This window comes from Mus musculus, chromosome X (assembly GCF_000001635.26).
Source record: "Mus musculus strain C57BL/6J chromosome X, GRCm38.p6 C57BL/6J".
In the NCBI taxonomy this organism is placed as follows: domain Eukaryota; kingdom Metazoa; phylum Chordata; class Mammalia; order Rodentia; family Muridae; genus Mus; species Mus musculus.
The window spans coordinates 100,524,809-100,546,523 of record NC_000086.7 but is presented as its reverse complement, the minus strand read 5'-3'; the positions used below and the strand labels follow the sequence as shown (position 1 = coordinate 100,546,523).

Here is a 21,715-nt window from a genome sequence, read left to right as displayed (position 1 = left end):
TCTAGCTACTACTAAATAGGGTGACAGTGAATACAGTATCATCGGGCTGGTGTTAACACCAGGCCAGAGGTTGTGAATATAATGTCATGTTGAGTGGCACATAGGATGAATTTGACATCAATTTGACATATTGCGGTTGAACATTCTTTTCGCCTCCTCCATTCTGGCCCAGGGTGGTATTTGTGGGATCAGAAGAAGCAGCTGCTCTCTGAGTTTCTGGGTCAGTTGCTGGATTTCTGCTCCATTGTGAAGCAGCTGTCCTTCCATCCCCTCACCCTTTATATGGAGAAGCATAAAGGAAGGCTGAAGGAAGGAAATAAATTGTGTGCACATTAGCAGAACTGGGAGGTAACTAGGAAGGAGTTGCACAGAGGTTTATTCCAGAGTTTTATTTTTGTGGGTGAAACAATGTGACAGCACTGTCATCTGAACTGATGGAGTTTTGCCTGTTTGAATTAGAAAGCTACAGTTCAGGACCCCCAGTTTACCTAGTCCTTAAGTCATAAAGGAAGGGCCTGGCTTGAACTTTTCAAAACAGCCTTGTTCTAAGTAACGCTGCTAAGCCTAAACCTAAATACTAAAGATGCCACTAAGGTTTGTGGGAAAAGAACACAGAATACTTTGTCTTCTCATTACTTTTATTGGGAATCTGATCAGAATGACTTGGCTTATTGTCATTAAACAATGACATGTGACAGAGATACCCCCTCCCCAGTAAAGGCCTCCCCTTTATTACTCAAATCTGTCTTGGCTACTTGGGCGGGGATTCAGTTGCTGGATTGTCAATTCGGTATTGCCAAGCATTTCCGGCTTGGTTGGTATATCTTCACACCTTTCAAATCTGTCTCTCCCCAAATTCTTCCTTCCATGTAGCTTCACCTGGATCCCTTGTGTATTTGAGCTTCAGTTACAGAGATTTTGACTCATAAAATTTTCAGCTCGTGGGTCTTGGAGAGGCCATATTCAGCTTTGTGTTGGTCAAACAGCTTGCGTAGGGCACTGATGTAAAGTTCAAGGTACTTTTCCACGGTCTCCTTGTCGGGATCAGGGATCTTGGGGACTGGCAAGGGTTCTCCAACTACAGAGAAGGAGCAGAGACAAGTGTCAGAGTCCCTCTCCCAACAACTCTACCCACACCTTAGTAGGAGGGTGCATTCCAACAATATTTGTGGCCATTCCCCTCCCTTCATTCTTTTCCTCTCGCTCCAGTTATGTCCAAGCTCTCGTTCTATGCTTGCTTAAGTCTCACCAATGCTCCAAAGAATAAAAACAAGCACAGGGAAGAGCTGAATGAATGTATTTAAATAATGATGCTCCTATGACATCTGGTGAGCTCTGTCCCACCCATGAATGGCCCCAAGTATTATCTGTTTGGTTGTCCTTCCCATCCTGCTTTCAGCCACACCTGTCACAATTCCATTAGTGCACCCTGGTTACGAACCAGATTGCCTGGGGATTGATGACTTGGGATAGGAGATCAAGAACTTGAGTGGCCTAGAAAAAGTAGAAAGCTCACCAACAGTGGTAATAGGATGGTTGAAAGGCAAAAAGCCCCAGGATCCCCTAGTGAGGCCTCTGCCATGAATAGTACATAAATTTATGCCTAGAATTCTTTTGCCAATTTTCTGGATGTTTTTTTGGAAGAACCTTAGCCATGTGCCTTCAGCAAAGGTCTCTTGGTTGTAAGTCTCATTCTCACCAAAGGAATAAGAAGGGACAAGATATGCTCTGCAAAGACAAGGACAGTAATATAAGCTCTTCATTAAGGTAAAATCTCCCCCAGGAACACTCTCTCTGTGGTGGGAAATTTCCCCAGCCCCTCCCCAACAATACAACAAGATTTCAAGCACCCTGACCTCCCCAGCTTCATGTTCTCCAATAGAACGTCAGTGTGGCTGCTGCCCATAATAGGAAGAAGGAAGCTAGCCAAGGAGACCTAGCACCTTCATTCAGCATCTCATGTGATCTCCCCAAACTGGGCATGCATACTTGCCACATCTTTCTCTAAAGTCCTCCCAGAGCTCCTTGCTGTAGCCCTCACTGCTTATCATGAGCTCAGTGTCTTAGCCCTCCCCATGTGGCCAGCTTCCCCACTACTTAACCATACTAAGTGTGCCAAGTCCTCTCTCGTCCCTGCCTGTATATTCTATTCCCTCTGACTCCTCCCTCTTTATGCAGCAAATTCCATTTTGCCTTTCAGTATTCTGTTCTAATCTAATCTATTTCTGTTGAAATCTTTGATCACCCAGATTCCCCACTGTAGGTTTGTTGTCCCTCAGCTAGTTCTTCCCCCTGTCCTGCTTTCCCACCTCCATGCCCTGTCTTATAGTCATCTTACCTGTCTGGCCAATCAATAGTGAAAATCCTGACAGTTCTCTTTGAATTCCTAGGGTCTGGTCTGGTCTGGTGCTGCATATATCATATCCCTCATTGAATGCCTGAGTTTTCACTTTTGTTTGTTTACTGTATTGGTTTTTTTTGAGGTGCTGGGGATTCAACCCAGAGCCTTGCACATGCCAGTTAAGCTCTTTATCACTAAGATGATACCCAGACCTTTAAACATTTTTAGCTGGAGACAGGATCTTGCCAATTTGTCCAGGCTGGTTTTGAACTTGTAGTCTTCCTTCTTCAGACTCTAGAGTAGGGGGTATTACAGGCATGTCCACAAGGCCTGGCTCTTTTTCCCATTTTAGTCTGATTGGCAACTCCTACTCATATTTTAACTTTAGCACAGTTCAGATGTCACTCTCTGATGAAAGCAAAGTCTTTCCATACATTGGTGCTCCCAAGCATTTTGCATATTTCTCCTTTATCACACTTCATTTACCCAACAAATTTGCATTGGGTTCTTTTTATGTCCCAGCACTGATTTGGACCATGTGGATGTATCAGCAAATACAAAGGATGAGAAAACATCATGGTGTTTACTAGCAGTGAGTGAGAAGGCTGGGGAAATTAGTGAGGAGTGAAGTCAGGGAGGTGGCGAAGACCAGGTTCTTCAAGATCTTTTGCTCTGTGTGGCATGGGAGTCACTGGAACATTTTGAGACATGATACAACTTGACTCATGGGCACCAGGATCATTCTAGTTACAACTGGGAATAGAATCTTGGAGATGAGGGAAGCAGGGACAGAAGTAAATTTCCAAGTATTGTAACGATCCAGTAGAGAGATGCTGGATATTTAGATCATGAGGATGGTGGTTAAGGTGGTGACCAGCTAGATTCTCCATATATTTTATTATGATATGTGCATGGATTTGTCACCTATCTTCGATTGTGATCCCACAAGCACCAGGTATCATTTATTCCTGAATTCCACTGTCCTGTGCTAAGCCTGACACACACTAGGTATTTGACAGCTGCTAAAAACACTCTCTAGGGGCATTCTCTGAGCACCTATTCCATGAGCACCCAACCAGTGCCTTCATCCCCCTTGGGGGTTCTCAGGGACTCCCAGTGAGTGAGTAAATACAAAACAAAGTCACTCTTGCCCAGAGTTCCAGACTAATGGACCTCCTTCTGCTCTTCTTTCCTTAGCTTCAAGATCTAAAAGTACCCACCAAAATGTCTAGAGGTCCACCCCCCCCCAGGCATAATGTGAAAGATAAAAGGGATTAACCAGAGTAAAGAGGGGGTATTCTAGTAGGTTTCCCAGCGAAGGTGCCATTGTGGCTAGAGCTACAGAGGGCCCAAGGCACCCTGACAAGAGAGTCCCTGAAACTAGGGACCCACCCTGTCTTCAGTGCTAGCTTCACAAAACCTTGGCGTTTTTTGAGGTAGATCATGGAGACTCCTGGGCGGCTCAAGAGCGATTCAGAAGCTCCACCCGGCACAATGATCACAGCATTGCCTGAGTCTTTCTGGGTCAGCTTGTGCGTCAGAGACAACTTACTCACTGGACAAATACCTGTGAAACCAAAGTGTCAAGTGGTAGATAAGATGAACTTGGCCTGAGTTTAAGAGAAGAGTTCCTTCAGGATCTTCATGGTGGAGGCAGTTACTACATTCTGCCTTTCGCTTTGTGTCTTGGGTGAACCCTAACCTGAAGAGGAATTCTTAGTGGCACCTGCTTGCCCGCTGTGGTAGGGTTTCAGGGGTCTACAGTCAGGGCTATACTGATTTTCTCTGTCTGCTTCCATTCAGTCCCCTGTCCTCCAGATGAACAGGCTCTAAGTTGGCCCTTTCTATTTCTATCCTCAGACTGTAGAGCTACCTTTCTCTCTGTCCAGGCTGAGCACTCTGGAAACCCTTCAAAGGTGTCTCCTCTGGGGCTGATCATGCTAGCCACTGCTAGCGTGCTTCCTCTCTAAGATCAAGTTGCCAAAAGGATCCATTGACTAGAATTTTGGGTGAGCAGGCAGACTAAGTCAAATAAGTGAAAGAGACATTCATCTCCTTGGAATCCCTTTTATTTTTTTATTTTTTTTTTTGCCTTAACATTATCTTCCATTCTCTACTGGGGTGGTAGAATTTTCATCCAATGTCTAGCCATCAAAAGCAACCCTTGCTCCATGGTCATACCAACCTAAGAGGAGAGCTGAAACATCCTCTGAGATTTCTCTCAAGATAAATTCATCTTACCTTTTAGTCTTTCTTCAGTTGTTTTCAGATGTCCAGAAAGACGAATATTCATCCAGGGAGAAGGAAATCTGTCCCAATGCCCTAGTTTGGAGCCTGGCACTAGGAAATTGCTCTGAATTCTGATGGATGACTCTCCTTTATCATTTGGCATCTTAAACAAGGATGAAGGGATTCCCCGGAGATGCAGGACATAGACCAAGGTTGTATGGTATGAGAGACTTTACAATGTTTTTAAGATGCCTTGAAATGAGAGCTCTCTCTCTCTCTCTCTCTCTCTCTCTCTCTCTCTCTCTCACACACACACACACACACACACACACACCGGAAAGAAGCCAATTAGCATCCCAGAGAAGACTCTGGCATGATTTCCTCTGCATTCATGTTTAATATGTGGATTTTAATATCTGCTTTCCATTTCTACACTTAGTCTTCTGATTACCCTTTTTAAGGGATCCTGGAAACTCATGAATGCCTGTGAAGTCCCTTGCTGCCCAACTAACTGCTTCTCATACGTTGCGCAGAATTTGATACTTGGGCACATACTCCTGATACTAAATGAACTCTTTAGAAAAAAATAAGTCAAGCCTTCTATCACAGAATGACTGTCAGGGATTATTGGGGTGTGCATCTTGAGCTCAAATTCAGAACAGGATGATTTATTGTACTTACCCAAGGACATCAGATAGTCTCGCACAAATGGGATCCAGAAGATCCCTTCCAAGGTTGCTAAAAAGGGAGTTATAGAAGGGAAAACCCTGGAAAAGCCAGTGGACTCAGTAGCAAAGTTGATGAAGGCACCATAACTGAGAATGCCATGGGGGTGGCTGAGAATGATGTAGTTGTGTTTGGGAGAAAGGTCATGGGTCTTCACCAGCTGTTAGAGGAAGATTGAGGAAGACTGATCAGGCAGAAGAAAGAAAAGATGTGAAAACTCAGAGCCCAGCTGACAGTCTCCATGTCCTTGCTCATTAGGATGTTATTGTCACAGAGATACCCAGGGATCACGGTGGTAAGAGATGTTGGACTGGATTTGCCACTGTGGAAAAGGTATTACTTATCTGTCTCCCCATTTGCACATCTATTTGGGTTTTCTGTTCTACATTACATGGCTAGGCCTTCACTGCTGGCCAGTAGAGCCCTTGAAACATGGATCTCAGTAGGAAGTGGGAAGTCAAGCACTAAGGAGCAAAGGCATCCAAGAAGCAAGATGGGCATTCCGAGGAAAGTTAGTTACCTTTACTGGAAAGTAGCTTTGGAAATACTTCCACAGGGTCCAGTTTCGTACCCAAGCTGAACGCCTACCATCTGTGCACAGAGAAAAAAGGAGAAGGGCGTGGTGGCCATCACAAGTCCCTCTACCCTTCCCAGAGGTAAAGAAGTTGGCTGATGCTTCTCAAACTATAGAAGCATCCTCCTTCTGACATTTCAGATGTTCCGAGTCCATCTCCCAAATAGAAAACAAGCAAGGTGAGAGGGAGACAAGTTGAGGTATCTGCTCACAGAGCTCAGACTTTTTTAAACAAATTATTATTTATTTTATGCATACGAGTACACCACCATTGCTCTCTTCAGCACACCAGAAGAGGGCATCAGACCCCATTACAGATGGTTGTGAGCTACCATGTGGTTGCTGGAATTTAAACTCAGGACCTCTGGAAGAGGAGTCAATACTCTTAACAGCTGAGCCATCTCTCCAGCCCCAGAGCTCAGTCTTAAAGCTTCATGGGCAGCCAGTCTTTTCCTCATATCTTTATCCACCTCCCTCTCTGTCTTCCCATGACTCCACCCTTAGCACAGATGGAACCTTGATTCGGCTCCCATCTCTTACCTTGAATGTGGGTGTTCCAATCATAGGCAATCCAGACTAAGAAGAGCACAGACAAGGGCCATAAGGTAGTGAACAGCAGGAGATAGGGCATGCCCAAGATGGAAAGAGTTCCTGAGAAGACACAACCCATATAAGCCCTCCAGTTACTTTCGAGGCTTGATTCACTTCTCATAATCTCACTTCACTTCTGCCTCTACACTAAGGGAGCAGGCACGACTGATCTGGAGACCTTCTTCCCTCAGCAGTTGCCTATCTCTTGCTCTGGCTCTGGGTCTTCCTGAAGTCCGAGGGTTTTTTTTTTTTTTTGTTTTGTTTTGTTTTGTTTTGTTTTGTTTTGTTTTGTTTTCCAAGACAGGGTTTCTCTGTGTAGCCCTGAAATTCACTCTGTAGACCAGGCTGGCCTCGAACTCAGAAATCCACCTGCCCCTGCTTCCCAAGTGCTGGGATTAAAGGCATGTGCCACCACTGCCCAGCGTGAAGAGATCTTGGTCAAGGAGGCTGCAGAAGCACAACTTTCTCAGAGTGGGCCTTCAGCTGGGGTCGAAAGGCAGGACTGCGTGGCAAGAGGAAAAAGCGCATTGGCCTGATGGCTGATTACCCTCACTCTGGCAGTCCAGAAATTCCTTATAAACAGTTGGTTTTCCTTGCTTTGTTGAGAGGATAACCCCATACATTCCGAGGGTAGAGGCCCACTTGCAGTATCCAGGCTGTTTGATGTTGAGAAGAAAATGTATATTAGAAACTGCTTCACTTTGTTTTATTTTGTCCCCTTAAAAGGGTTTTAAAATGTTCAGGATGGGCGAAGTGTGACTCTTTTAGCAAATAGACATGGCAGAGTACAAAATGCAAACATGTTATGTCTTACAGAGTGGGGATTTATTCTACTTGTTTATTTCTCCAAAGACGATATCCAGGACTTGTTTATGACAGACCAGTGCTCTACTACTGAGCTACATCCTCAGTAATGGGTTCCACTTTAAATCAGTATATAGTCTTAGGACACTTGCTCTGGGTACCTCCAGAGTGCACCTCACAGAGGCCCTTATGTTGTTAAGACATCAACACAAGTTAGGCTTCATGGCTCATGCTTTTAATCCCAGCGCTTGGGAGGTGGAATAAGGCAGATGTCTGTGAGTTTGAGGCCAGACTGGTCTACAAAGAGAGTTCAAATACAACTGGAGCTACACAGTAGCTTTCTCTAAAAACTTTCTCTAAACAAACAAACAGACAAACAAACAAACAGAGGCACCAACACAGAAGGGGTGAATTTGGGATGGCATCTTGGGGCTGGCTACTCAGTCCAGTGCTGAGCACCCAGTATGAAGAGGAAAGGTATTTTTTGGTTTTTTGTTTTGTTTTGTTTTGTTTTGTTTTTTGGTGTTTCCTTCAGCCATTGCTACTGAGGCCCTGGGCACAGCCTTTCTCCAGCTTTTTGAACTATCCATGCAGTGCAGATTTTCTATGCCTGTCTGACTCCCACAGTAGCTTACTGTAGATGTTTCTCTTCACAGGGGGTGGCAAGCTCCCCAGACTGTGCCAATTCCTCTGATACAGACTCTAAAGTCCTCTGCCACTTTGTGAACTTCCCTATCTTTCACTGATGTTTAAGCTAGAAATAACCTCTTCTGATAGCTATTCTTTAGCTTTGTCCAGTCTCCAGTCTTGTAGACTCTAGCAGACCATGCCTGTATGCTGCCACTATCTTCTGACCACAAATTTGGGATTTAAAGAAGTAGCAGAGCTAGTGTCACGGTGCATACCAGTGACCTTAGCAACTGGGAGGTAGAAGCAGGAGGATCAGGAGTTTAAGGACATCTTTGGATACATCATGAAGTTGAGATCAGCCTGGATAGGATACATGGGACTATCTCAAGAGGGAGAGCAAGACAGTGAAAGTGAGAGAGTGAGCAAACAGCTCATGTGTGTGACACTCCCATTGACACTAGCACATGGCCCCAAGATCTTTTGTGTTCCAGTGAGAGGCATTTTGGAGAAGATTATCAAGAAAGAGTCTTACATATGCACTCTCGTGATTTAGTTCACACACAGGGTGGCCAAGCCACTGAAGTGGATGTGCTGTGGTCGCTCATCCTAGTAGGCTATGATGGTAAAGCTCATCACTAGCTTTCTGTTTGCTCATTTATTTGCCTCCTGTGTATCCTCTCTTTTGTGTGCTAGTGGAATTGAATCTAGGGTCTTGGAAATGCTAGGCAAGCATCCTCTCACTGAGCTACATCCAAGTTCCTTGTTATTTATCTATTTATCTGTTATTTTTATTTTCAAGGCAGTTTCTGTTAAGTTACTCAGGCTGCCATAGAACTTGGCCTGCAGTCTAGGTAATCCTTCCACCTCAGCCTCTCGGGTAGGCATAATCATAGGCAACTACCACCATACTTAGTCTCTGTGTGTTTTCTTGAATGAATTGTCTGTTTCAATCTTTTGTCCATTTTCCTTTCTTTCTTCATTGTTCTTGACACGGGGTCTCATGAAGCCCAGACTGCCCTCAAACTGGGTAATGCATCCAAGGATGACTCCAAACTTTTTGTTGTAGTTGTTGTTTTCAAGACAGGGTTTCTCTGTGTATCCCTGGCTGTCCTGGAACTCACTCTGTAGACCAGGCTGGCCTCGAACTCAGAAATTTGCCTGTCTCTGCGTGCACAACCACGCCTGGCCGACTCCAAACTTCTTATCTCCCTGCTCCATCTCCCAAGCACAAGATTGGAGGAATTCGACAGTTTGCTCCACTCTTGCTCTCTTTCAATTGGTTTGTATATTTTCTTGCTATGGACTTCTGGGCATTCTAAAACATTTTACGTACAAGTACTTTGTTTACAGATGGTTTTTAAAGTATTCCTTCCAGACAGTACTTTACTATTAACAAGGTGTTTATTTCATAGTGTAAAAGTGGATGTGCTGTGGTCGCTCATCCTAGTAGGCTATGATGGTAAAGCTCATCACTAGCTTTCTGTCTGCTCATTTATTTGCCTCCTGTGTATCCTCTCTTTTGTGTGCTAGTGGAATTGAATTACATTACTGAAGTGTAACTTGCCAGACATTCTTTTGCATTTGTACATTCCTTTTACAGTACTTTTTAAAAAAAATCATATTTATTTGCATGTGTGTGTGCATTTCTGTGTTATCCACTTTAAACACAGTGAGTTATTTTTGCCTTAGGACCTAACATTTTTATTATTTGTGTGTGTGTGTGTGTGTTTGTGTGTGTGTGTGTGAGAGAGAGAGAGAGAACGCGTGCATGTGTGCGTGCGTGCACTTTTCTAAAACTCTGAATTTTGTTCCTCTCATTCCTACTAGGGATTGAGGCTAGGGCCTCACATATGCTATACAAGAACGCTGCTACTGAGCTTTATCCCCAGGCTGATAGTCTAAATCTTCTAATGATAGATAGTTCATCTCCTGCTAAGAGATGGAGCACCCGTCCTACATTTAAATATGTGATTTACAGCTGCCTTTCAGCCCATTCCAACACATAACACAAACAAAATCTGTGCAGAACAGATAGAGGTAACCTTTTCCAGTCTTCCCACTTGGTTGAACTGTGTTGGGTATCAAGCACATTTCCTTTGATATGAACATTTTGGCAGCCTCACCTCAGCCAAGTCAAGATCCATAGACCCTGGTTTGCACAGCCTTCACAGGAAGAAAGTCATGTACATACAGCAATTGCTATCATGCAACAATGGCGTGAGACAGCAGCAGCTGTCCCGCAACACTCAGATATCCCGCATAGAGTCCAGGTACCGGTAAGTCATAGAGGATGTAGGAGTGCTAGGTGGCCAACCCAGTCAGTGCGATGGGTCCACACCTGGCTTCTGGTTAACAATCTCTTTGGTATTAGGGAGATAGGGAAGCAGGCTCTGGGCTACTAAATAGTATACCCACCTCCTGGAAGGCTTCAATTATCTCTTATTTCCAACCGTGTTTTGTTGGAAACCATAGAGTGTTCTCTAGATAAGATCATGTCATTTATCAGCAGACAATTCCACTCTTTTTTCAGTTTAATTTTTTTCTTAAATTTCTTTTTCTTTCTAAGTTGCCCTAGCTAAGAATTCTAGTACTCCATTGAATAGAAAGGATAAAATCTAGAAAAGAATTGTCTCATTTTCCATTGCGTATGATTGTAGCTGTGGGCTTTTTATATGTGGCCTTCGTGATGCTGAGATACGTTTCTTCTACATCCAATTGGGTGAGAAAATTTACCTTGAATGAATGACTAGACATGTCAATGTCTGGTTTCTGTAGTTATTGAGACAATCATGTGATTTTTATTCTTCTTTGTTTTAATTTGACTAGCATTTACTGATTCTAACATGTTGAAGTTGCACCAATCCACATCCAAGGAATACATTTTACTTGATCATGGTAAGTATTTTTGATGTGCTCTTAGCTTTGGTTGCTTCCATGCTCACCAGGGATATCCTTCTACTTTTCTTGTAGTAGTCTTGCCTGAGTCTGCTATCAGAGTGATGCCGACCTTGTAAATGAGCTGGGCAGCTTTTCCTCTTTTAGCTTTTTGGGCAACGTTTAAGAAATGTTAAGCCGGTGGTTGTGGTGCACACCTTTAGTCCCAGCACTTGGGATGCAGGAGCAGTGAACCTCTGCAAGTAGCAGCGTTCAGAGTGAGTTCCAGGACAGCCAGGGATACATAGAGAAACCCTGTCTCAAAAAACCAAAAAGAAAAAATAAAAAGACATGCTGAGATTAACTCTTGAGTGTTTGTTAGAATTCAGTGACATTGACATTGCCCTGTGGTTCTGGGCTTGAATTTACTGAGAAGTTTTTGATTACTGATAAACCTCCACTCTTTATTAGTATATGTACATTTGTGGGTTGGTATGTTTGTATTTCTGTTCTTCTATGATTCATACTTGCTAGGTTATAGATGTCTAGAGATTTACCCACTTCATTTAGGTTATACAATTTGTTGTTTGTATTAAGACTTTTCATAGAGGTCTCTTGAGATCCTCTCTCTTTCTCTGGTGGTAGTTTTAAAGTCTCCTTTTCATTTTTAAATTCCTTTTAATATTCTCTTTTATTATTGGTTCATTGCCTAACCATTTGTTAATTTCATTTTTATCTTCAAGAGCTGAACTTTCGCTTCTGTTGCTATTTTCATTTCTCTTCTCTATGGCCCATTCCTGTTACTCCTTCTTGGTCATCAGTGGACCTGGCTGCTTCTGTTTCCAGTCCCTTTCAAAAATAAACTTAGGTCCCTTCTTATTTCAGTTCTTTATTGTTTTCTTTAGGTAGGTGTTTATCAACATAATTTGTTGGACTTATAAGTATTTGACTTGAAAAAGTATTTAATGGTGTTGAATTTTTTTAAATGGTGTTGAATTTTAATTGTCTATTTTTAGTTGCTTCTTATTTTGACCCCTCATTTCTTCTTTTTTCCCTCCCTCCCCGTCCCCTTCTCTCTGTCTTTGTCTGTCGTTGGTCTGTCTGTCTGTCTGTCCCTCTAGATAGGACCTCATTGTGTAGTCAGTCTAGACTGGCCTTGACCTAGAAATCATCATGTTTTTAGTCTGCTGAGTGCCTAAAAAAAACAAACAAAAATATACAAGTGCATGAATAGGCAATACATCAGGATTTTCTCTGGGCAATCATCCTATCTGCAAACCTTTTAGGATCTCGTCACACTAGCTAGAATTTTTAGTGTGTTAAGTACTGAAGATGCTTTTCTCAGTCTTGGAGTCGGTGTTCTGTCTTTCTTCATCAAGTATAGTAAAGTTAACTGAGGAATGTTCTCTACATATTCTTTTTCTTTAGATTGACAATGTTTCTGTCTATTTCTAGTGTGTGGAAAGGTAAATGTTTCTCTCTGTCTCCCTGCTCTTTCTCTCACTCTCTGTGTTATGCATGCATGTGTATACATATGTGCAGGTGCAAGTATGTGTGGGTTGCACATGTAGCTGGGTGCATATAAAGGACCAAGGTTGATGTTAGTTGTTTTTCTTGATAGGTTATAGGATTTCTCTCTGAATCCAGTGATGTCTAGTCTAACTTGCCAGTGTAGTCCAGAATCTCCTGTCTCTGCTTCCCCAGTGCTGGGATTACAGGCAGTTGACACACTTGCCTGGCTTTTATTTGGATCCTGGGGATCCAAACTTCAATTCACATGCCTGTGCAGCAAGTGCTTTATCCACAGAACTCTCTCCCGAGCTCCATTGTTTTACTTTAAATTTTTTTTTATTTTTAGGTATTTTTGAGACTATAATACAACTGTCGACAATCCCTAAATCAGAATTATGACTTCCCTCGAATTAGTAGAACTGATTTCTACTGGTTCTAATATCATTCAAATGATTATACTCTGCACTTTCAGGCTACAACCTGGTCAGAGCCAGCATTATCTCTCTAAGTGAATATCACTATCTTTGAAACCAACTCCCTACTTTCACTGGGATCTAGGTGCAGCCAGTACAGTGTATCTAAACCTGGTTTTGTCTCTGTGTAGCACATAACAGGAACATGCATCAAAAAGGCATGCCTGTGGCTTTCTGAACACTTATTGGCTCTCACTTCGCTATGAATATAGAAAATTACGAGAATAAATGACCTGGGCATGGTGGTGTATGCCTATAATTAAAGCACTGGGGAGGCAGAGCCTGCAGCAGAGGCAGAGGCAGAGTTTACATACGTGTTAGGATAGTGTCCATTATGAAGGAAGCTCAGCCTCCTAAGTTTGGTCTAGAGGACTCTTTTGATCTCGTCCCCGGCTTATTTATTGTGCTATGTTTTAGGCCCTTCAGTTTATTCTGATATTGAGCTCATGACCTTTGTGCATGCTGCCTTCTTTGCCTGGCACGCTGTTTCCTCAGCTGTGTGCCTAGCTAGCTCTTCATCACGTTTCAGATCTCAGGATAAATGTCTTATATTCAATAATTTGAGGGCACCTTTGACAAGTCTCCCTTCCAGTCATTTCTGAAGCTTCTCCTCGACATTTCTGAAATGCACATTTCCTTTTCCAAACGCCATCAATACTTTTCCATTGTTGAGCAAATCAAGTCTCTACAAAGTTGCCCAGCTCTGACCTGAGTAGACCCATGTATTGCCTAGCTTTGTCTCATAGCATCCATCTGCATAACTTCCTATGTCTCATAGCATCCATCCGCACAACTTCCTATGCTATTTGTCAATGTTGCTCAAAGTGTAGTCCACCTCCCTGACTTGCAGGGACACCGGATGATTTGAGGTGGTGGTGTATGGATGGAGTGGCTTTTTTTTTTTTGAACATATAAAGACTAAAAATGACTTTGTGATAGTGTTATAAAGATCTCAGTTCAAACAAAGCATTTAAACTACAGAAATTGTTCATTTAAGAAAAGCATTATGTTAAGTATCAGAGATTTTATACACAGCGGCTATGGAACAAACAAGAAGCTGGACATCGAGGAAACAGTGGCTGGACCACCTCAGCACATTCAGATGCACTCAGCCATTCTGTTCTTTTATTTGGATTACCTTTTCCCCACCTTTCTGCCTACCCAAATCCTTCATCCTTTAAGGCTTATCTTAAAAGAGATTTCCTTGATGCTATCTTTGGTATTTCCCCAGGAAGAATTAGACATTTCTTTCTCTACACACTTGCAACACAATCCTTGTGTCCCTGTTTATTACTGTTTTATCATGTTCCCTTGTGTAATTGGTACCACATCTGCCTGGCTCTCTCCCCATTAGACAGTCCTTAGCATATTGCCAAGTGTGGGCGACCGCTCATGATAAGCTGTTGCTACATAGAGCTGCACAGTATCAAGTGGATTTCCAAAGTCTCCGAGTGGCAGGTGAAAGTTAACAGGATGAGAAAACACTGCTGACCTCATTCTCAACAAAGACATGTCTTTTGTGGGCTTCTTGTGTACGTCAGGCTATAGGGACCAGCTGGTCACAGTGTGAGCCGAAACTCTTTTAGGAGAAAACATTATGCTTCAGGGCAATGGCCAAAGTCTGAGTGCTGGCAGTTGGTTCAGTACGTTCAGAAATTCAAGAATGTAGTTAGATTTTTCCAAACGAAGTGGCTATACTTCTTTTGATTATTTATTGGAACTAAATCAATGAGAAGTACTACTTGTCAGAGTGGAAGTGAATAAAATAATTGAACAAGCATTGTCCGAGCCTACCTCTTAGAAAATCTCTGTGCTAAAAGCCAGGAGGAGATTATTGGGGATAGGAAGAGAAAGGTAAAGGGACTAAATCTGGAAGTGGAAATAAGAACGATCTGGGATGGTGTGTGCTGAACAGTGGTTATGAAACAGTGCTGTTTGACTTCCGCTGGGCATTATCTCATTTCATCTTCTCACTGCCTTGGGAGGTAATAACCCATTGTCTTATTATAATAATAAGTTAATAACTTATTATCCTCACTTTACAGATGAAGAACTAAAGGCTCAAAGAAGATACAAATCTTCATGCCAAGACTTGGAAAAAAAAGAGATTGCATTTGTTGGGTCTCTAGCAAGTGTCTGACACTTTCTATGTGACAAGAACTATTTTAAGTACTTCTCTGTGCTAACTCATATCAATATACACAGGAAAGCAAAGTTCCTTCCTTCCAGAACCTCTCAGCCTTACGTGGAAGATAACCTCCCAAGCTGAACTCCAGTGGGTAGAGGAACAGAGCCAGGAAGAGCTCAAGAAAGGTTCTGGAAACAGCAATGTCTAAGGTCTTTGAGTAACAGCATAATCTGCTGAAGTGTGTGATGGAGCTGTAGAATAAGTTGGTTCTGGGAAGACAGCTGCAGAGATGAGCCCTGATGCTAAAGGGCATAAGTCAGGAAAATGGATCAAGCAGAGGTATGGTAAGGGTCCCATTCATTTCAGGTGCCTGTGGGAACAGGAGAAACTGTAGGCAGGGAGGTGGGTAAAGGGGTTCCACGAGTCTTATGTGTAGGACTGGAAAGCTGAACAAGCCTATGACTTCTCCAACCAATTTGAAGCTGCCATGGAAATCAAGTAGGATGATACATGTCTGTCATCCCAGCACTTGGGAAGCTATGTTTTAAAATGAGCTCCTATCTCAAATTAAAACACACACACACACACACACACACACACACACACACACACACACACACACACACACAAAGAAAAGAACAAAAAAGGAGGAAAAGATACCATGGAAACTGAGATTTTTCAGCCCAATGCAGTTAATTAGATACAAGAATGCAAGGCCATAGTGTAGGATCTCTTGTCTGGGCCTTCAGGGATGTATCAACTAGGCTCAGTTTTCTAAGACCACATTATCATTCTTCTTGAAGTTGCAATGAAATCAGGGTCTTTGTTGTCCATGTTTGAAGCACTTGCCATGCCTCTATGGATCAAATGGCAAGGCTGACATAGTAAGAGGCGGTACTGTGACCTGAAGTTATGCTGGAAAGTTCATGTATTGTAAACTAGATTGATGCAAAGGTCTTAAGAGATTGGACCTTTCAGCTAGATTGACATTATTTTTGAGGTGGGCTCCTGATAAAGATGAGTTGCTTTCTCCTGCTCCTCTCTCTCTTGCATACTCTCTCACTCTTCTGATTTCCAGCAGAGAATAACACAAGACAGACCTTTCCTGATGCTGGCACCCTGATCTCCAGTCCCCTAGACACAATACTATTATGCATGAGTTGCTCAGACTGTGGTATTTTGCTATAGCAACAGAAAATAAAGGCAGATGGGACAGTGGAGCTCCAAATGATGTCAGTTTCTATAATAAAAAGGAAAAAAATTAACATGGGTTGAGTATTTTCTCATCTTGCTAGTCTATAGAACACTCATCAGTCAGGAAATATGTGCTGTTTCTATGGTGGACAGGACTTGCCTGACTTGCTCGAGGTCACATAGAAAGTGGCAGTCTTCACGTACAGGTTCTTGTGGCAAGCAAGTGACAGAACTGGTCTGACACCCAAGACTATGCCCAATTTTTTTTTTTATAGTAACAAAAACCAGAGGAAAGCAAGCACCCACACAAAAAGGATGACTAAAGGAGGGGAAAACATGGAGTTAATGGCTTCTATCGAGGAAGATGAAGTCTAGGAAGAAGATATATTTAATGTCAAGTTAGCTTCTAAGAAAAACAAAAGAGTCAGCTCTCATTCTCACGTAGCTTATTAGGTAGAAAGGTAAAAGTAATGTCCCTGAATGTAATAGGTTCTGGTGCAACACTACATACCTTAATAATTGACTTTTTATAATAATATCTTTGTTTTGAGGGTCTTGCTATACAGTCCTGACTGGAACTCATAATGTAGCCCAGGCTAGACTAAAAGTCATGGCTCAACAACTGGGATTACAGGCTTGAACTACTGTGCCTAGATGCATCACAGCCTTTTGAAATGTATTCATTTGGATGCCATGTTTTTCAATGTCACTGCTCTCCAGAAAGCCATAGTGCAAAAGGTTTCCTGGCTCCTTGTTTGAAAGTTAAATCAACTTCTTAAACAACAACAACAACAACAACAACAACAACAAAATAGAACATTGTGAGTTTTCTAAGATATAGGAGATGCTATCCAGTATATTCTTCTTCTGCTGCTGCTTTTTTTTTGTTTGTTTTTGTTTTTCGAGACAGGGTTTCTCTGTATAGCTCTGCCTGTCCTGGAACTCACTTTGTAGACCAGGCTGGCCTCAAACTCAGAAATCTGCCTGCCTCTGCCTCCCAAGTGCTGGGATTAAAGCTGTGCACCACCACGCCCGGTTCCAGTATATTCTTGAAAAGTGCCTTAGGCCTTCAGAAGAGGTACAGTCTAGAAAGCATCACAGAGAGGATATGGGCCAAGAAATTTTCCTAAGGAGAGGGTGTTTGTTCATTGACAGTCTAGGAAGAACATTCGTTATCCAGTCAAGGAACTATACAGAAGTGAAGGGGTATTCTCTCACATCCCATGAGTAGATTGCTTGAGATACAAGCTTCGTACAGGGAGATGAGCTGATGCAGGGTCAGAGGCAGAGAGTAGAAATGGTCAAGGATTTCCAGGTTACTGAACTTGTACAACATCAAACTAGCTGTAGGAAACCATTATTTTTGAGCATCAAAGGGATATAATAAGGTTTTTTGTTTTTGTTTTTGTTTTTTTAAGCTGGGACTGGGAATCTAGTTCAGTGTGAGGCCTTGGGTTTAATCCCCAAGACTGGGGGAAAAAAGACTTTTGGGAGAATGCGTCAGAATAGATTGAAGAAGGTGGAGATAGGAACTTAAAGGCCAGAACTATTTTCCATAGCTCTGAAAGATGGCAAGCCCAGAAAAGACACATAGAGAGAAAGCCTCTGAAAGAAATCTGCCTCTCAGAGTGCTGTCAGAGCTACCATCCCCCCTAACTCATCCTTTCATCCTTTCTTCTTACTACCTCCAGCCTACTTATCCTTCTGCCTCTTTGCTCCCACTTTCCCTGTTTCCTCCACATAACATCCAGCAGCCGTTGATGTTGGCTATGATTCTGACTATCATTCAGAGAGAGTCACTGAAGAAGCTCAGAGCAGGACAGGAGAAGTAAGGAAAGAGAAAAAGAGGAGGGTGGGAGACTTTTCCATGCAGAACATTTCTTGTGGACCCTGCTAAGGGGATGGTGATACTAAACCTTATAGGGTTCCCAAGTTTGGGTAAAGATACACAGTGAACTGTAATTTTACGCTGATGAACTTCCGGACTCATGACCTGACATACTAGTCTGCTTCCCTTCCGAGCCTTCTCAACCTGTTGTAAGATTTTCTTGACTTGGCACTCTAATATTCCTTTCTCATGGCTCTTTCACTTACTACAGCCCAGAAAACAGTATAGTGATTTGTGTCTTTTCCCAGCCCTAGCAGATGAAATGTGTATAGTGGTTGAATAGTTTGTTTTCACTAGTAGATAACAAAGAGCCTATAACTAGCTCATTCTTATAGTCTCAGCAAAGGTAGCTCGAGGTCTTGTAATGAACATTCTTTCTATAACAAAATTTGTGTTTGATGTGTTTGATGAACAGAACTGAATATATTTGACACCTCCGTGGCCATTACACTCTATTGGATGTTTAGGTAACAGGTAAGACCCTGAATTCTTGAAATTCTTAGCATAATCACTAAAGAACCGAAACAGAATGTTATTCAAATGGAATGATAATCAGTCTAAAACGAGTCAAGACGGAGGGCCACGAAACTCACAAAGATATGCTCAGTGTCATTAGTCATTAGGAAAATGCAAATCAAAACCATGATGAGGTTTCATTTCACATTCATTAAAATGGTAAAAAAAAAAAAAAAAAAAACCCAGAGGCTAAGATTATTGGTGCTGATGTAGAGAAATCTGAACCCGTGTGCGCTGTTGTGAGAAATGTAAAATGGTGCAGCCACTGTGCAAATTGGGTTGGCAGGTCTTCAAAACGGTACAAAATAGGATTGTCACACAGCCCATAGAATCCCTCTCTTTGTATATCCTAAAGATTAAAAAGGAAGGTTTCAAAGAGGTTGTTAAACACTCATCCTGAAAACAGCATTATTCCTAATGGCCAAGAGGGATGTGTGCTCATTAACGGATGGATGAGTACACAGCTTTTCGTGTAATCATATCAGTGATATTTCATTTTTAAAAGGAAGGAACTTTTGACACATGATTCCAAATGAATACACTTGCATGACTTTATGAAATAAATAAATGATCTAGTGATAAAAGTGACTATGACACAACAGTCTAAAATAGAAAAGACTCATATGGACAGAAATTAGAATGGTGATTTCCAGAGCTGGGCAGCAAGCAGAGAGAAATTTAGGAATTTAGGGTTTGATGGGTACAGAGTTTCAGTTTAGGACAATGAAAAATTTTGGACATGGCTTAGAATACTATAGAATACAATGTGTTTCAAAGTGTCTAATGCAATGGCACTGATACTTAAAAGAAGGAATTTTGTTCTCTCTATATTTATCATAATAAAAAAACCTTTAACAAAGCAGACCAAAAAAACCCTCTATTTTTATGTGTTTTCACTGGTGACACAATGGTGCCATCATGTGTTCCTAGCATTCCCATTCCACTCCTCCAACTCTTCCAGGGTAGCTCACTGGGAGTCAGTGAGCTTTAGAAAGGAGGAGGAGAAGGATGTCCCTGCTTTCTCGATCTCTTACATAAGGTGTCACCTGATAGACTATCATAGTCCTGCTGGAAGACAGTGTCTATTGAAAGGGGGGAAAATGGATAAAGAAAAGGAAAGCCTGAGAATTATCTTCTGGGAGCAAAGTAAAACTGTTGTACAGAAAAATCACTGCCAGAGTAGCCAGAACAACATGAGCACGTGTGTTCAAGCCACACCAAGGAGACCTGCCAGAAAGTATCCACTTACATGCCTCTCCTCCGCATTTAATGGTGCTGGGGTTGAAGCCAGTGCTTTACACTGAGTCACAGCTAGTGTCTGCCTGCCTGCCTGCCTTCTTTCCTTCCTTCTTTCCTTCCTTCTTTCCTTCCTTCTTTCCTTCCTCCCTCCCTCCCTTCCTTCCTTCCTTCCTTCCTTCCTTCCTTCCTTCCTTCCTTCCTTCCTTCCTCCCTCCCTCCCTCCCTCCCTCCCTCCCTTCCTTCCTCCCTTCCTTCCTCCCTTCCTTCCTCCCTTCTTTCTTTCCTTCTTTCCTTTATTGCTGAGAAAGGGTCTCACCTTATAGATCAGGTTGGCCTGGATCTTAATAGTCACTTTGTAGCCCAGGCTGGCCTTGAACTCACAACACTCCTACCTAGGCCTCCTGAGTGATGGGTTTACAGATGTGAACTATCAGGACTGCCTAGTTTTACTTCCTTTTCTTTAAAAAGAGATTTATCTACTATCATCATTATTATTTGCGTATGTATGTAATGTGTGCTGTGTGAATGGGCACATGTGTCATATGCTGTGTGTAGAGTTTGGAAGACAACCTGAAGGACTCACTCATTGCCTTCAGCCATGGGCTCTGGGAATTGAAGTCAGGCTTGGTCAGTAAGAGCTTTAACCTGCTGAGAAAAATCTCACCAGGATCCACCTGCCTCTGCCTCCCAAGTGCTGCCTGTAATACCAGCACTTGGGAGGCAGAGGCAGGTGGATTTCTGAGTTCGAGGCCAGCCTGGTCTACAGAGTGAGTTCCAGGACAGCCAGGGCTATACAGAGAGACCCTGTCTCGGAAAAAAAAATGACATCGTTAAGGGCATCTATCCAGTACTCAACATACAAAAGTGGGTCTCTAAATTAAAGGGCAGCTATCTCATTCCTTGCATCCCTCATACGATATAGTAGCATACGTGTTTCTCACTCTATTCCTTATGAAGCTAGCTTTAACAGCAGTTCTAATAACTACTGGAATTTTGAAGTCATCTTCAGCTTAGGCAAGTTTTTGAGATGACTTTAATAAACAACTCCTCGAATGAATGAAATGCAAATCTCTGCCCTGTCTGCTACTGACAAAACCTCAGGTGCTGCCATCAACATCCAAAGCTTGTCACCTACATTCATAATCAAAGGAACAGCTGCAACACAACTAGAGAGGAATGACAAGAAAGCCACATTTCTGCCCACCAAAACTGAAAGTCCCCAAGCTGCCCCCTAATTCTTAGTCAACAAGCCTTGGGTTGATAACCTCTGCCCTAGCTGTGACTTGGTACCACCTAGGTCCTACACATCTTATCACCCAATATGGCACCATTTCTCCCCACTCAGTTTCTAAGCTTGCTTCTCTCTAGTTAGCTTCCCAGGAAAGCCTTGGCTTCTGGCTTCATTTGGGAGCCCGTTAATCCCAACACTGATCACTGAGTCTTCTGAACAATAGCTAGCTTTTCCTGAAAATTCTATTATCACTCATACAGCCCGCAGATTTTAACCGAAAATTTTTTATAACATTCTTATAGTAGGGAAATCACCTTAGATCTTTCTAATAACACTAGTCTATCAAGGAACCACCACTCTGGCCCATACTTAAACATGATTCTTTTCAGATAATTTGTAGAAAAGAACTCCTGATATTTACAGTAGAGCAGCTAGAACCTCACTCCGGCCCTAGGCATCCAGTCCACCCCTGGAGGGGTGGAGGGACCCAAGCAGCTGCTGGACCCTCACATGGGGTTGCCTGACCTCTTTCTAGATCTGTTCCTTGGTCCATGGGGTTTACTCACCTAAAAGTACATAAACTGGAATCCACTGTAAGATGGAGAGTGTTCGGAGGCCTTCCTGCAGATCTAGACAGGAGAAAGCGGCCATTGCTTCACTGTTGCAAGGAGCCCAACCAGAAGCTCCAAGCCGCTCAGATGGAGCGATGGCAGGCTCCTTGCTCTTATCTCTTCTCATTAGGGCTGCTTACCTGCTGAGCTTTTG

At 42.6% G+C, this 21,715-nt stretch overlaps 1 protein-coding gene across 1 annotated transcript; it reads right to left on the bottom strand.

Moving 5' to 3' along the window:
* Positions 1-415: 415 nt before the first annotated feature.
* On the bottom strand, positions 416-21,686 carry Dgat2l6 (diacylglycerol O-acyltransferase 2-like 6). Its single transcript, NM_001114084.1, has 7 exons — positions 21,517-21,686; positions 6,411-6,521; positions 5,817-5,887; positions 5,252-5,456; positions 3,734-3,908; positions 1,517-1,728; positions 416-1,078 (listed from the first exon to the last, which is right to left on the bottom strand). Exons 1-7 carry the CDS (start codon positions 21,599-21,601, stop codon positions 924-926), a joined length of 1,014 nt encoding a protein of 337 aa, NP_001107556.1. The 5' UTR covers positions 21,602-21,686; the 3' UTR covers positions 416-923.
* Between the last annotated feature and the right edge of the window lie 29 nt (positions 21,687-21,715).